The 13,765-nt window shown below is 38.8% G+C and overlaps 1 protein-coding gene across 8 annotated transcripts in view; it reads right to left on the bottom strand.

Annotated features, from left to right (window-relative positions):
• ANKRD42 (ankyrin repeat domain 42) overlaps window positions 1-13,765 on the bottom strand; it is an 80,669-nt gene that overhangs the window by 38,178 nt on the left and 28,726 nt on the right. For all 8 annotated transcript variants that reach the window (XM_079929201.1, XM_079929204.1, XM_079929203.1 and 5 more), the window contains 3 exons: window positions 10,548-10,673; window positions 9,211-9,316; window positions 4,989-5,164 (listed from right to left, as the gene is read on the bottom strand). In XM_079929201.1, the coding sequence (XP_079785327.1) occupies window positions 4,989-5,164; window positions 9,211-9,316; window positions 10,548-10,673 (408 nt within the window). The remainder of the gene's footprint in view (window positions 1-4,988; window positions 5,165-9,210; window positions 9,317-10,547; window positions 10,674-13,765) is intronic.

Raw genomic sequence — 13,765 nt, 5'->3', positions numbered from 1 at the left:
TCAGAATCAACTGGGGTACTTTTTAAAAATGTATATGTTTGAGCCCCATAGCAGTCCTACAAATTCAGGTATCAGTAGTTAGTAAAAGCTCCTCAGACAATTCTGACGGGCAGACAGGTTTGGGATCCACCATAACTAATAGCAAACAAGTAGAGGGGATTTTTTTTTAATGTTACATAAAATGGAAAGAATTGTGATGGTTTATTTAATTCTTTAACATTTGAAGGCTATGTTTTGAAAGGGCTGTTCTATGGGATCATCGGAGGTAAGAGCTAGGATTAATAGGGATTAGTTCCAGGAAGAAAGATCTTAACAAAGGCGAAACTTTTCAACAAAAACAGTTAAGAGGGTGGGAGGGAGGGAGACGCAAGAGGGAAGAGATATGGGAACATATGTATATATATAACTGATTCACTTTGTTATAAAGCAGAAACTAACACACCACTGTAAAGCAATTATACTCCAATAAAGATGTTAAAAAAAAAAACAGTTAAGAGCTATCATGTATTTGTGGAGTGCCTGTGATGGGAAGGACACTACGATAAGTGCCTTATACATTTACCCCTGTCAAAAGGTAGAAATGGGCCACATGGGTGATAGTGGGGGCCTTGTCACTGAAGGTGATTGGATGCTGGATGACATGTGACAGGAATGTTGAGCCAGGAATCAAACCTCAAATGGGGTTCTATGATGCCATGACCCTAAACCTAATTCACTAAAGAATGCTCTGAATTGAGGCTCAGTTCCAAGAAGTCTGTGATGACAAGAAATCCATTCAGTCCCCCGTAGGCACTCTGGCAAAACCTAGTATTCCAAGAGACTGGCCAGTCCTTTGGATTTTGCCCTGGAATAAAATTAAATAGTTATGTCAAATAGCACATGACTTCATATATAGTACCTTCACTAGCTGCAAGCACCCCAGCTGGGCACTAGCCAGAGCCTCACTATATGGCAAGGGTGTAAGAGCGCATTTGTGTCAAACACACCACAGAAGGAAACTGTTCTAGCTTCGTTCTTGGTCTTTCCTTAAACATCTTTTAAAATTTTTGTGATTCACTGACAATGATCACTTCACAAAAATCTCCTAATCAACTAATTTCAGAAGACACTGAAATTCTACAAATCAACTGTTCATCTTCTGCAGTGCTAATAAGTCCTTGCTAATTCTCAGTACAATCAACAAAAAAGAAATTTAAGCACAAACAAAATTTTAAAATAGATAAAATGGATTGCATCAAAATTAAAAACTTGCACTGGCAAGGACATCATTAAGAAAGTTAGGATAAAAGACAGCCTCCTCAATAAGTGGTGCTGGGAAAACTGGACAGGTACATGTAAAAGTATGAAATTAGAACACTCCCTAACACCATACACAAAAATAAACTCAAAATGGATTAAAGACCTAAATGTAAGGCCAGACACTATCAAACTCTTAGAGGAAAACATAGGCAGAACACTCTATGACATAAATCACAGCAAGATCCTTTTTGACCCACCTCCTAGAGAAATGGAAATAAAACCAAAAATAAACAAATGGGACCTAATGAAACTTAAAAGCTTTTGCACAGCAAAGGAAACCATAAACAAGACGAAAAGACAACCCTCAGAGTGGGAGAAAATATTTGCAAACAAAGCAACTGACAAAGGATTAATCTCCAAGATTTACAAGCAGCTCATGCAGCTCAATAACAGAAAAACAAACAACCCAATCCAAAAATGGGCAGAAGACCTAAACAGACATTTCTCCAAAGAAGATATACAGATTGCCAACAAACACATGAAAGAATGCTCAACATCACTAATCATTAGAGAAATGCAAATCAAAACTGCAATGAGATATCATCTCACACCAGTCAGAATGGCCATCATCAAAAAAATCTAGAAACAATAAATGCTGGAGAGGGTGTGGAGAAAAGGGAACCCTCTTGCACTGCTGGTGGGAATGTAAATTGATACAGCCACTATGGAGAACAGTATGGAGGTTCCTTAAAAATCTAAAATTAGAACTACCATACGACCCAGCAATCCCACTACTGGGCATATACCCTGAGAAAACCATAATTCAAAAAGAGTCATGACTAAAATGTTCATTGCAGTTCTATTTACAATAGCCAGGACATGGAAGCAACCTAAGTGTCCATCATCAGATGAATGGATAAAGAAGATGTGGCACATATATACAATGGAATATTACTCAGCCATAAAAAGAAACGAAATTGAGATATTTGTAGTGAGGTGGATGGACCTAGAGTCTGTCTTACAGAGTGATGTAAGTCAGAAAGAGAAAAACAAACACCGTATGCTAACACATATATATGGAATCTAAGAAAAAAAAAAAACAAGGTCATGAAGAACCTAGGGGTAAGACAGGAATAAACACACAGACCTACTAGAGAATGGAATTGAGGATATGGGGAGGGGGAAGGGTAAGCTGTGACAAAGTGAGAGAGTGGCATGGACATATATACACTACCAAACGTAAAATAGATAGCTAGTGGGAAGCAGCCGCATAGCACAGGGAGATCAGCTCGGTGGTTTGTGACCACCTAGAGGGGTGGGATAGGGAGGGTGGGAGGGAGATGCAAGAGGGAAGATATATGGGGACATATGTATATGTATAACTGATTCACTTTGTTATAAAGCATAAACTAACACACCATTGTAAAGCAATTATACTCCAATAAAGATGTTAAAAAAAAAAGTTAAAAGACAACCCACAGAATAGGAGAATGTATCTGCAAATACTTATACTTGCTGATATAAGGGGCTTATATCTGCAAGTACTCTTAAAACTCAATAGTAAAAAGATAAACAACTCAGTTGAAAAATAGGCAAAGGATTTGAATAGACATTTCTCCAAAAGATATACAAATGATCAATGGGCACATGAAAAGATACTCAACATCATTATTCATTAGGGAAACACCAATCAAATCTACACTGAGATACCACTACACACTCACTATAACAGTTTTAGTTATTAACAAGACAAACAATAACGAGCATTGGCAAGGAAGGGGAGAAACTGGAACCCTCAGGCATTGTTGGTGGGAATATAAAATGGTGCAGCTATTTTGCATAACAGCTTGAAAGTTCCTCAAAATGTTAGACATATTTTTACCAGATGATGCAGCAATTCCAGCTGCTAGGTGTATATCCAAGAGCAATGAAAATACATTTCCATTTTCAAAAAGGAATGTATACAAATGTTCATGCAGCATTATTTTTTTCATATTTATTTATTTATTTATTTAGGCTGTGCCGGGTCTTAGCTGTGGCACGTGGGATCTTCGTTGAGGCATGCGGGATCTTTAGTTGTAACATGCGGACTTCTTAGTTGCGGCATGCGGGATCTAGTTCCCCAACCAGGGATCGAACCCGGGCCCCCTGTACTGGGAGCGTGGACTCTTACCCACTGGACCACCAGGGAAGTCCCAGCAGCATTATTCTTAATAGCCAAAATGTGGAAACAACTCAAATGTCCAACACTGATGAGTAGATATATAAAATGTGGTATAGGGACTTCCCTGGTGGTCCAGTGGCTAAGACTCCATATTCCCAATGCAGGGGGGCCGGGTGTGATCTCTGGTCAGGGAACTAGATCCCACATGCTGCAACTAAGAGCTTGCATGCCGCTACAAAGATCCTGCATGCCACAACTAAGACCCAGTGCAGCCAAATAAATTTAGGAAAAAATAAATTAAAAATTAAAAATAAAATAAAATGTGGTATATCCATACAAAAATATTATTTGGCAATAAAAAGGAATAAAGTATGAAGTAATGATCCACGTTACAATGTGCATAAACCTTGAAGACATTGTGCTAAGTGAAAGAAACCAGTCACAAAAAACCATATATGGTATCATCCCATTCATATGAAATGCCCCAAATAGGCAAACCTATAGAGACAGACAGTAGATTAGCAGTTGCCTAGTTGGGGGGTGGTTTGAGGGGAAGGGAGAAGAAGGTAGAGGTTAGGGGGATTGACTACTAATGGGTATGAGGTTTCTTTTGGGGGGTGATGGAAATGTTACAAATTTTATTGTAATAATGGTTGCACAAATCTGAATATACTAAAAACCATTAAATTGTACACCTTAAATGGGTAAATTGAATGGTATGTGAATTATATCTCAGTGAAGCTATTTAAAATAAAGCTGTCAGGAAATTCTGAAGGGATCACTGACTCTGAGCCTCACTGTGGTGGGCTGCTTGTTGGGAGCCCCTAATATCAGCATCTTTTAGGTTGCATTCACCAGGAAAGAGGCTTCTACCATCACCTGGAGAGTGAGGTTCTGCCTGACGATGTTCTGGGAGCTCTTAAAAAAAATTTTTTTTTTAAATTTAGACCTGAATTAGAAGTTTTTCTCAGACAATACAGTTTTGGTACTAGTTTTTCCTGCCAGAATAACTGAAAATACTTTCCAGAGATCACGAGGAAGGGAATTGACATTTACTAAGCCTCTAGGCACTTCCCATTCTCTAGTGCAGTCTGTGGGATGACATTACGTTAATATTCTCATTTTTACAGATGAGGAAACCAAGGTTCAGAAAGTAACACAGCTAGAAAGAGGTGAAGCTCTGATGTCTGAATCCAGTGCCAAGCTCTGCTCATTTTACTACAGCTGCCTTTGCTTTGGTTAGCCTCCGTTCAAAAAGATCCTTCTCACCTTTCTTCTATGAAAGAGTGCCATTGAAACAGTTCTTCTCATCCATTCATATGAACCATGGCTCTCTGACAAATATCATGAGAAGTGAAATCAGGGTTATATGGCAGGAAAATACCCCTTTCCTCTTTGAGGGACAAAGATCATGTCTCACATTCTTTATATGTTCAACAACCCCTAGTACAAAAATCTGTACTAGTTCTGGTTCCCCAAAAAATATCAAAGTATTTTACCTTGTAGATGGTAGTTGTCTTTAAAATAATTCTCAAATCTGTGGTATTTTTTAAAGGAAAAATCATGGAAGAGTTGGCACACTTACCTCTGGCATCTGTTTTATCCGACTCACTGAGACCTATATCATCTTTGGCATCAGTGCTTCCCTCAACACCATGTCTTATGAAAAACTTAATATCATTTTCATCAATTTCACTCTCATCATCTGTATCATATTTCTGTAGTCCTCCCAATAGCTTTACTGCTGCTAAATGGGCAAACCTGTAGAAAAGAATTAGTAATTACAAGATCCACAATCTTTTTCAAATTGAAATAGCAGTTTGCATTTAATTTAGGGAATTACACTCTACATTATCCCACCAACTCACGCACCAATGAAGAACGAAAACTGTGTCTGAAGGTCAGTGACAATTTGATGCATATCCAGCAATGCGGGGAATTCAAACAGTTAGTGGAAACTAAGGACAAGCAGTCATATTAAAGAATGATTCCAGAATTTTTTTTTTTGGCCACGCCACGGGGCTTGTGGGATCTTAGCTGCCCGACCAGGGACTGAACCCGGGCCCTCGGCAGTGAAAGCGAGGAGTCCTAACTACTGGACCGCCTGGGAATTCCCAGATTCCATTTTTTAGTGGCAAAAATCCAACTGAAAGAAGTGACCCAATATCAAAAGAATATTTGGTGTGTCCCCAAACGGAACTGCTCAACTGAGTAGAAAGCCCGGAACCACCCTACTTGATTTACCTGTATTTACTACCTTTTCCTGATGGCCTAATTTAGATCATAGAATTAGTTCTGGTTCCAGTTTTAGGGAAAACTATAGCTCTAGCCCCCTTAATCTTCATGCTTCCTCAACCCTCAAAGCACTCAGCATGGCTTTGAAATTTAATGGAAAAATAATGACTTTCATATCCACATTTCTTATTTTCTTTGATCTTTCCCACATCTCTATGAAGCTTCTAATAATATACCCTTGGTTTTCAAGTTGTTGTTGTGATTGTATGTAATCTGCATTATTTTTCCCACAGTTTTGCTAATTAAAATGTTCAATGCTGGGACTTCCCTGGTGGTGCAGTGGTTCAGAGTCCGCCTGCCAATGCAGGGGACACGGATTTGAGCCCTGGTCTGGGAAGATCCCACATGCCGCGGAGCAACTAAGTCTGTGCGCCACAGCAACTGAGCCTGCGCTCTAGAGCCCACAAGGCATAACTACTGAGCCCGTGTGCCACAACCGCTGAAGCCTGTGCGCATAGAGGCCGTGCTCTGCAGCAAAATAAGCCACCGCAATGAGAAGCCCACGTACTGCAACTAGAGAAAGCCCGCACACAGCAACAAAAACCCAACCTAAGCAAAAATAAATAAATTAATTTTTTTAAAAAAAATGTTCAATGCTTTCTCTTAGGACATGGAGAATTACTCGCTAAACATAAAAACCTCAAATTTTATTTTGTTCACACACTTCCATAACCATGTGCACATGCACACATATATCTTTACCTTTCACCAGGTACTGCAAATCATTAACAATATAGTAATAAACATAGGAAGTTGTACGGTTAATAGAATTCGTTATCTCTATTACTAGATTGTCACTTCACAGCTATCATTTACTGAGTACTTGCTTTATGCCAGATTCAAGGTTGTTTCTATAACACTACACTCACACTAGCACTTTGGTGCATGAATGACAAAGAAATGTGGGTCAGAAATTATGAATATATTCAGATACAGTACTAAATCACCCATGTAATACTGATATAAAGACAGACAAATAGATCAATGGATAAAATACAGACTACGGAAATAAGCCCACGCATACATGGACACCTGACGTGGACAAAGACACAAAGGCAATAGAAGAAAAAGGACAGCTTTTTCAACAAATGGTGCTAGAACAATTAGATATCCATATGCAAAAAAAAGAACTTGGATACATACCTCATACCACATACAAAAATTAACTCAAAATGGATCACAGACCTTAATGTAAAACCTAAAACTGTATATATAACAATGTCTAAAAGAAAACATAAAAGAAAATCTTTGTGACTTGATGTAAATCAAAGATTTCTTAGATGTGATACCAAAAGCATAACCCATAAAAGAGCAAATTGATAAAAAAATTTTGCTCTTCATTGTTAAGAGAATGAAAAAACAAACCACAACTGGGAGAAAATCTTCACAAAACAAAAATCTGAGAAAGAACTAGTATCCAGAATATAGAAAGAGTTCTTAAAACTCAACAATAAGAAAACCACCCAAGTTTTAAAAGTGGATAAAAGATCTGAACAGTCACTTCACCAAAGGAAAACATACAAATGGCAAATATGTATATGAAAAGATGCCCCAAATCATTTTCCATTAGGAAAAAGCACAAAACACAATGAGACACCACTACACACCTACTGGAATTACGAAAATCAAAAACTCTGACAATATCAAATGCTGGCAAGGTAAGAAGCAACAGAAACACTCATCCACTGCTGATGGAATGCAAATTGGTATGGTCACTTTGGAAGGCACTGTGGCAGTTTCTTATAAAGATAAACCCACCCTCTTAGCATCTGACTCAGCAATCCTACCCCTACGTATTACTCAAGTGAACTGAAAACTTATGTTCACACAAAAATCTGTATCTGAATGTTTATAGCAGCTTTATTCATAATCACCAAAAAGTAGATACAAACAAGATATCCTTCAACAGATTAGGTGATAAGCAAACTATGGAATACTATGGAATTCCACAGTCAATGGAATACTACTCAGCAATAAGAGATGAACCACTAATACACATGAATGATTTTCAAAATAATTATGCCGAGTGGAAAAAGCCAAATATATAAGAGTACATACCGTATGATTCCATTTATATAAAATTCTAGCAAATGCAAACTAATCTATAGTGACAGAAAGCAAATTAGTGTCTGTTTGGGGATGGGGCAGTGGAAAGCAGTAGGAGGGAGAGATTACAAAGGTGCACAAGGAGATTTTAGGAGGTGATGGATATGTTCACTATCTTGATTGTGGTGATGATTTCACAGGTATATACATATATCAGAATTCATCAGTTTGTGCTGTACAAATATGTGTACTTTACTATATGCCAATTATACCTTGATAAAGCTATTTTAAAAAATAAAAAATAGTGGGCCTGAGTTGATAATGATGCTACTATGTGGTAAAACAAAACCATATTCCATGGCTTCAAAGAGATCCCACAGACAAAATTTTAAGGAACATGAACTCACAAACAAAAATTGCATGGCAATTTAATGAATAATTAGGCCCTTGCATCCCGTCAAGCCTCATGTGTAACTTTTAGCCCACACTCCTAGTTTAGATTCAAGCAGTTCTGAACCACATGCGTTCCTCAGACAAACAAGGTGTTATCTTAAAACTCTTCCTCCTTCAAGTGTCAGCATAAATGTTGCTTTCTCCAAAAAAAAGTTTTCCCAGACTTCTATATAAATTCTGTCCCCTGCAGTTGCCTTCATAACTCTTACCATCATCTGTATTAACATTTCTCCCCCACAACTTTAGAACAGGAATACTTGGGCACTTTTTCTTCTGTGCTCTTACTGCACCTTATACATGACATGTAATACGACATACTGATTATAATCAATAAAAGTTATGTTTGTACATTTGTCTCTCCACAAGACTGTAAGTTTCTTGAGGGCAAGGACTATTTTTTGTCATCTTGGTAAACTTAATGCTAACCATAGCACGTGGAGCATGGTAAGTATACAGGAAGTTGAATGAAAAAACAATCAAATGAACAAATGGATGAACTAAATATTCTGTGAGGGCCTGACCTGAATGAGCTAGAGGTGTTCTATAATAGGTGTTACATTTAATTCAAATATAAATATTAAAATTTGTTTCAAAATCCATGTGACTCCTTTTGATTACTCCTTTTTATCACACAGCATTTCTCAACAGGTACCAGCATTTGGGTGGGACAATTCTTTGTTGTACACTACTGTTCTGAGCACTGTAGAATGTCTGGCATTCCTGGACCTGACCTCATGAAACATTAGTGATGGTCTCCATCACTGTGACAACCCCCTCCCCACATTTCCAAATGCACACCCCCCAAGAAGGGGGACTACTACCTCCCAGCTGAGAATCACTGCTTTAGAGAGAAGAGCTGATATGTTGTCAAATGTCAATTCAGCTTGAAAATTATCATTCCATCAGCATTTGACTGAGTCCTATAATCCAGAAATCTTCAGAGATTTCTGAGTATAGAAGAGTAAATGCAAAACTTTAAAAACAAAAGAAAGAAGCAAAGCAGATAGGGATACCTCTTAGCCACATCACTGGGTTTCTCCCTTGCTTTGTTGGTAATATTACTGTCTGCTCCCATTTTAATTAGCCACTGCAAACACTCTATGTGGCCTTGCCCAGCAGCTGTAAAAACAAAACAAAATGTACACACAAAAAAGTTACTGTTATTAGAACAATTTTCTAAAATTTTGGACAGTACCACTGCAGAGTATTTTTGTAAATACTAATCCTTACAATAACCAGCAGAAGTAGGTTGGCCAGATGTTATTTTCTCTAGTTCATTTATTCATTCATTAGACAAATATTTAATAAAGTATCTGCTGTACTCAGCCCCTATGCAGAGAGCTTTACATACAGATATAGATGTTGAAGCTCAAAGAGGCTATTTAACATCATACAGCCAGTAAGTAATGGATTTGAAACTATAATCTAGGTTTTTTCTAATCCTTATCCAGTGCTCATCTACTGTATTCATAGCTCCTGACCAATCTTGTACCAGGCCAAATGTAAGTGCAATCTGTGTGAATGTGAAAGACTTTGAAAATCTTTTGCCATCTTGTATAAGTAGCTTATTCCTCTGACCCTCATAACTCAAAATGTTCAGGGCCCCTCACTGATTACCTAAACTGTTCACCACCTTTCCTTAAAACACATGCACTCAATATTAATTTTCACCTCCACAACTCTGCTTATGTGTCTTCTCACCTAGTGCCCATCACTCAATCATATGATCATCTAATTTCTCCCCTCCTTCTAGGTCCATCTCAAAATGCAGGGAAACTGTTGGGGGGAAACTCAGTCTAAAAAGATCTGAGTTTAGGTCCACTAAACAACAGATTGCAGGACAGGACAGAACTTAGCAAGTGGCTGGCATATAAAGACACTCAATAAACCTCTATAGAGTTGATGAATAAATGAATGGAAAAAAATGAATGAAACCTCAGCTTTGCTCTTACTAGCTGTGTAACCTCAGTCAAGAAACCTGAGGGGGGACTTCCCTGGTGGCGCAGTGGTTAAGAATCCGCCTGCCAATGCAGGGGACATGGGTCTGAGCCCTGGTCCGGGAAGATCCCACATGCCGTGGAGCAACTAAGCCCATGTGCCACAACTACTGAAGCCCGTGTGCTTAGAGCCTGTGCTCCGCAACAAGAGAAGCCACTGCAATGAGAAGCCCGCGCACCACAACAAAGAGTAGCCCCTGCTCGCCCCAACTAGAGAAAGCCAGTGCGCAGCAGCAAAGACCCAATACAGCCAAAAATAAATAATTTTTTAAAAAAATAAATAAAAAATAAAAGCTAAATAACTCAACAGCAATTGTGTCAGAACTGAAGATGAAGCAGGAATCATAACTTACCTTTATGCATTAGAGTTGATCCATTATTATCACGTTCATTAATATTGATTACTCCATCTTCTATTAATTTCTTAAGCATTGCCAAATCACCCTTAAAGGCAGCCACATGACCTGGAAATGCTAAAGCTATGAATTAAAAATTCAGCATTTCAGGAAACATAGGAATTCGTTCCTTTTCCCTGCCTTAATCAGTCACACATTTCAGGTTTCAGTATTAACTCAACTATGAGAATGTTACATTGGAATTAGTTCAGTTGATGCAATGACAAGTAATAAAAAGAGAATCATAAAATAAGATTATTATTAACTGTGTAGCCTTTCCATCCCTCAGGATCTCAAACATGCCAGGAATATATGGTACCAGAACTATTCTTGCCATCTTCCCTGTTTCTCTCAGGCCACCACAAAACACAAGGAGATGGTCATTTTCAACCCTTTGTATAAAGACATACTTGGTCTCAAGTCCTACATTTGCATAGACCACTCCCTCCCCGTTTACAAGTGAAGAAAGCAAAAGAAACTGGAAGGAGATAAAGTATATGTGTGTATCTATACATAAACATAGACACAGACAGGTGTGAATACACCTGACCTAGTGCCTAGCACATAGTAAATACTTAATAAAATGTTTTTAATGATAACAACGAGATATACTGAGCCCTTACTGAATGCCAAGCATGGTAGTACGCACTTGTAAGGATTGCCTCATTTAACCCCCTCAACAACCCTGAGGTAGCTATTCTCATTTCTACATATGGAAAGGAAACAACCTAGAATACCCAAGGAGTATTTTAAAAAGGACAAAGTTGGAGACTTATAATACCTGACTGTAAGTCTTACTATAAAGCTACAGTAATCAAAACTGTGTAGTACTGGGCTTCCCTGGTGGTGCAGTGGTTAAGAATCTGCCTGCCAATGCAGGGGACATGGGCTCGAGCCCTGGTCTGGGAAGATTCCACACGTCGCAGAGCAACTAAGCCAGTGCACCACAACTACTGAGCCTGCACTCTAGAACCCACGAACCACAACTACTGAAGCCTGTGCACCTAGAGCCTGTGCTCCGCAACAAGAGAAGCCACTGCAATGAGAAGCCCGCGCACCGCAACGAACAGTAGGGTAGCCCCCACTCACCGCAACCAGAGAAAGCCCCCGTGCAGCAACGAAGACCCAATGCAACCAAAAATAAAATAAATAAATTTATTTAAAAAAAAAAAAGAGAGACACGAGAGCTTGCTTCCTCTCTTTCAAAAAAAAAAAAACACTTTGTAGTACTGGCAAAGAGACCTACCAATAAGACAGAATGCATAAACAAAATATGCATCCATACAATGGAATACTATTCAGCAATAAAGAGTAACGAATTTCTAATATACACAACACAAATGAATCTCAAAAGATTAGAGAAACCCATTAGAAATCCATTTCCATTAGAAAACCCAAACTAATCTATAGTGACAGAAAACAAATCAGTGGCTGTGTGCGGCCTGGGTGAAAAGAGGGATGAACTACAAGAGGGTATGAAAAAACATTTGAGATGAACTGCATACTTTAAATAAATACAGTTTATTTTATGTAAATCATACTTCAATAAAGTTGCTTTTTTTAAACAAGGGTATCATTTGTGAAAAAACAAGCCACAGTGTGAGAGAAAATATCTATATCAGATAAAATTAATAAATGATTGGTATCAGAACTATATAAAACAGCTCAAATTATTTAGAAAAGGACAAAGAACACAATTTTACAGGCAATTCAATAGAAAACTAGAATAGCCAATAACTTTACTAAACAATGTTCAGCCTCATTAGTAATCAAAAAAATGCAAATAAAAACACAAGTTAAACCTCTTCATACCCAACTAAGTGGCAAAAATTTTTACGTCTGACAATACTGAATATTGTTTCTCTAAATTCTCACCAAACATTGCTGATGAGAGTGTAAATTACTACAACCACTCTGATAAAGAATGCAGCATTTATAACTATTTATACTGAAAATGGGCATATCCCAACAAGCAAAACCTAAAGTAGAGTTTCCCAACTATTTACCAAGGCAGTGCTCTTAACTCTCAATCTTCAGAGAAGATAGGCAGTACCTCAAGAAGCCTCATCCAACAGTACCAGTATGCCACACAAATATCATTTTCTATGTGGGCAAAGTGTGAAAAGGGTAGGGAAGCACTTCTCTAAAGAACATCCTGGGGCTTCCCTGGTGGCGCAGTGGTTGAGAGTCTGCCTGCCGATGTAGGGGACATGGGTTCGTGCCTCGGTCCAGGAAGATCCCACATGCCGCAGAGCGGCTGGGCCCGTGAGCCATGGCCACTGAGCCTGCGCGTCTGGAGCCTGTGCTCCGCAACAGGAGAGGCCACAATAGTGAGGCCCACGCACCACAAAAAAAAACAAAAAAACACAAACAAAAAAAAATCCTGTGCATGTAAACAAGGACACATACAAGAATATCAATTGCCACCATGATTGTAATTCTGAAAACTGTAAACAATCTAAACGTCAAATCGGAGAATGGATAAACAGTGTTTTATTAAATGCAATACCACAAACAATTTAAAAGAATAAACTAGAATACATCTATCTGTCTAATAAACCTCAAAAATCATAACATTTTGTGAAAAAAGAAAGTTAGAGAGAAGTATACATTACTATTTCATGCCATTTTTATAAAGTTTTAAAAGAAGTTTCAAAGACTTCTAGTTGTCCACTAAAATCCCCTTCCTTCCACAGTAACAAGAGCTGCATCTGAGCTGAGGCCTCTCAGCTGGGTACTAAATTATCCAGGCTTCCTTGCAGCTGGGTGTGGCCATGTGACTAAACTCTTGCCAATAGAATGTTAGCAAAAGTGATGACTGCAAATTAGACCTTAAAAATCCTAGCTTAGGGCTTCCCTGGTGGCGAAGTGGTTGAGAATAGGCCTGCCGATGCAGGGGACACAGGTTCGTGCCCCGGTCCGGGAAGATCCCACATGCCACGGAGTGGCTGGGCCCGTGAGCCATGGCTGCTGAGCCTGCGCGTCCGGAGTCTGTGCTCCGCAAGGGGAGAGGCCGCAACAGTGAGAGGCCTGCGTACCGCAAAAAAAAAAAAAAAAAAATCCTAGCTTATACTCTTGTTCTCTCCCCACCTCCTGCTGGATTAGCAACAACTAGAGAGAGCTAGTTAGGAAGATAACAGGTCCCTGAATGACTACATAGAACAGATGCACTCTCC

Source organism: Stenella coeruleoalba (assembly GCF_951394435.1).
Source record: "Stenella coeruleoalba genome assembly, chromosome: 8".
In the NCBI taxonomy this organism is placed as follows: Eukaryota; Metazoa; Chordata; class Mammalia; order Artiodactyla; family Delphinidae; genus Stenella; species Stenella coeruleoalba.
This window is presented reverse-complemented; position numbering and strand designations above follow the sequence as displayed.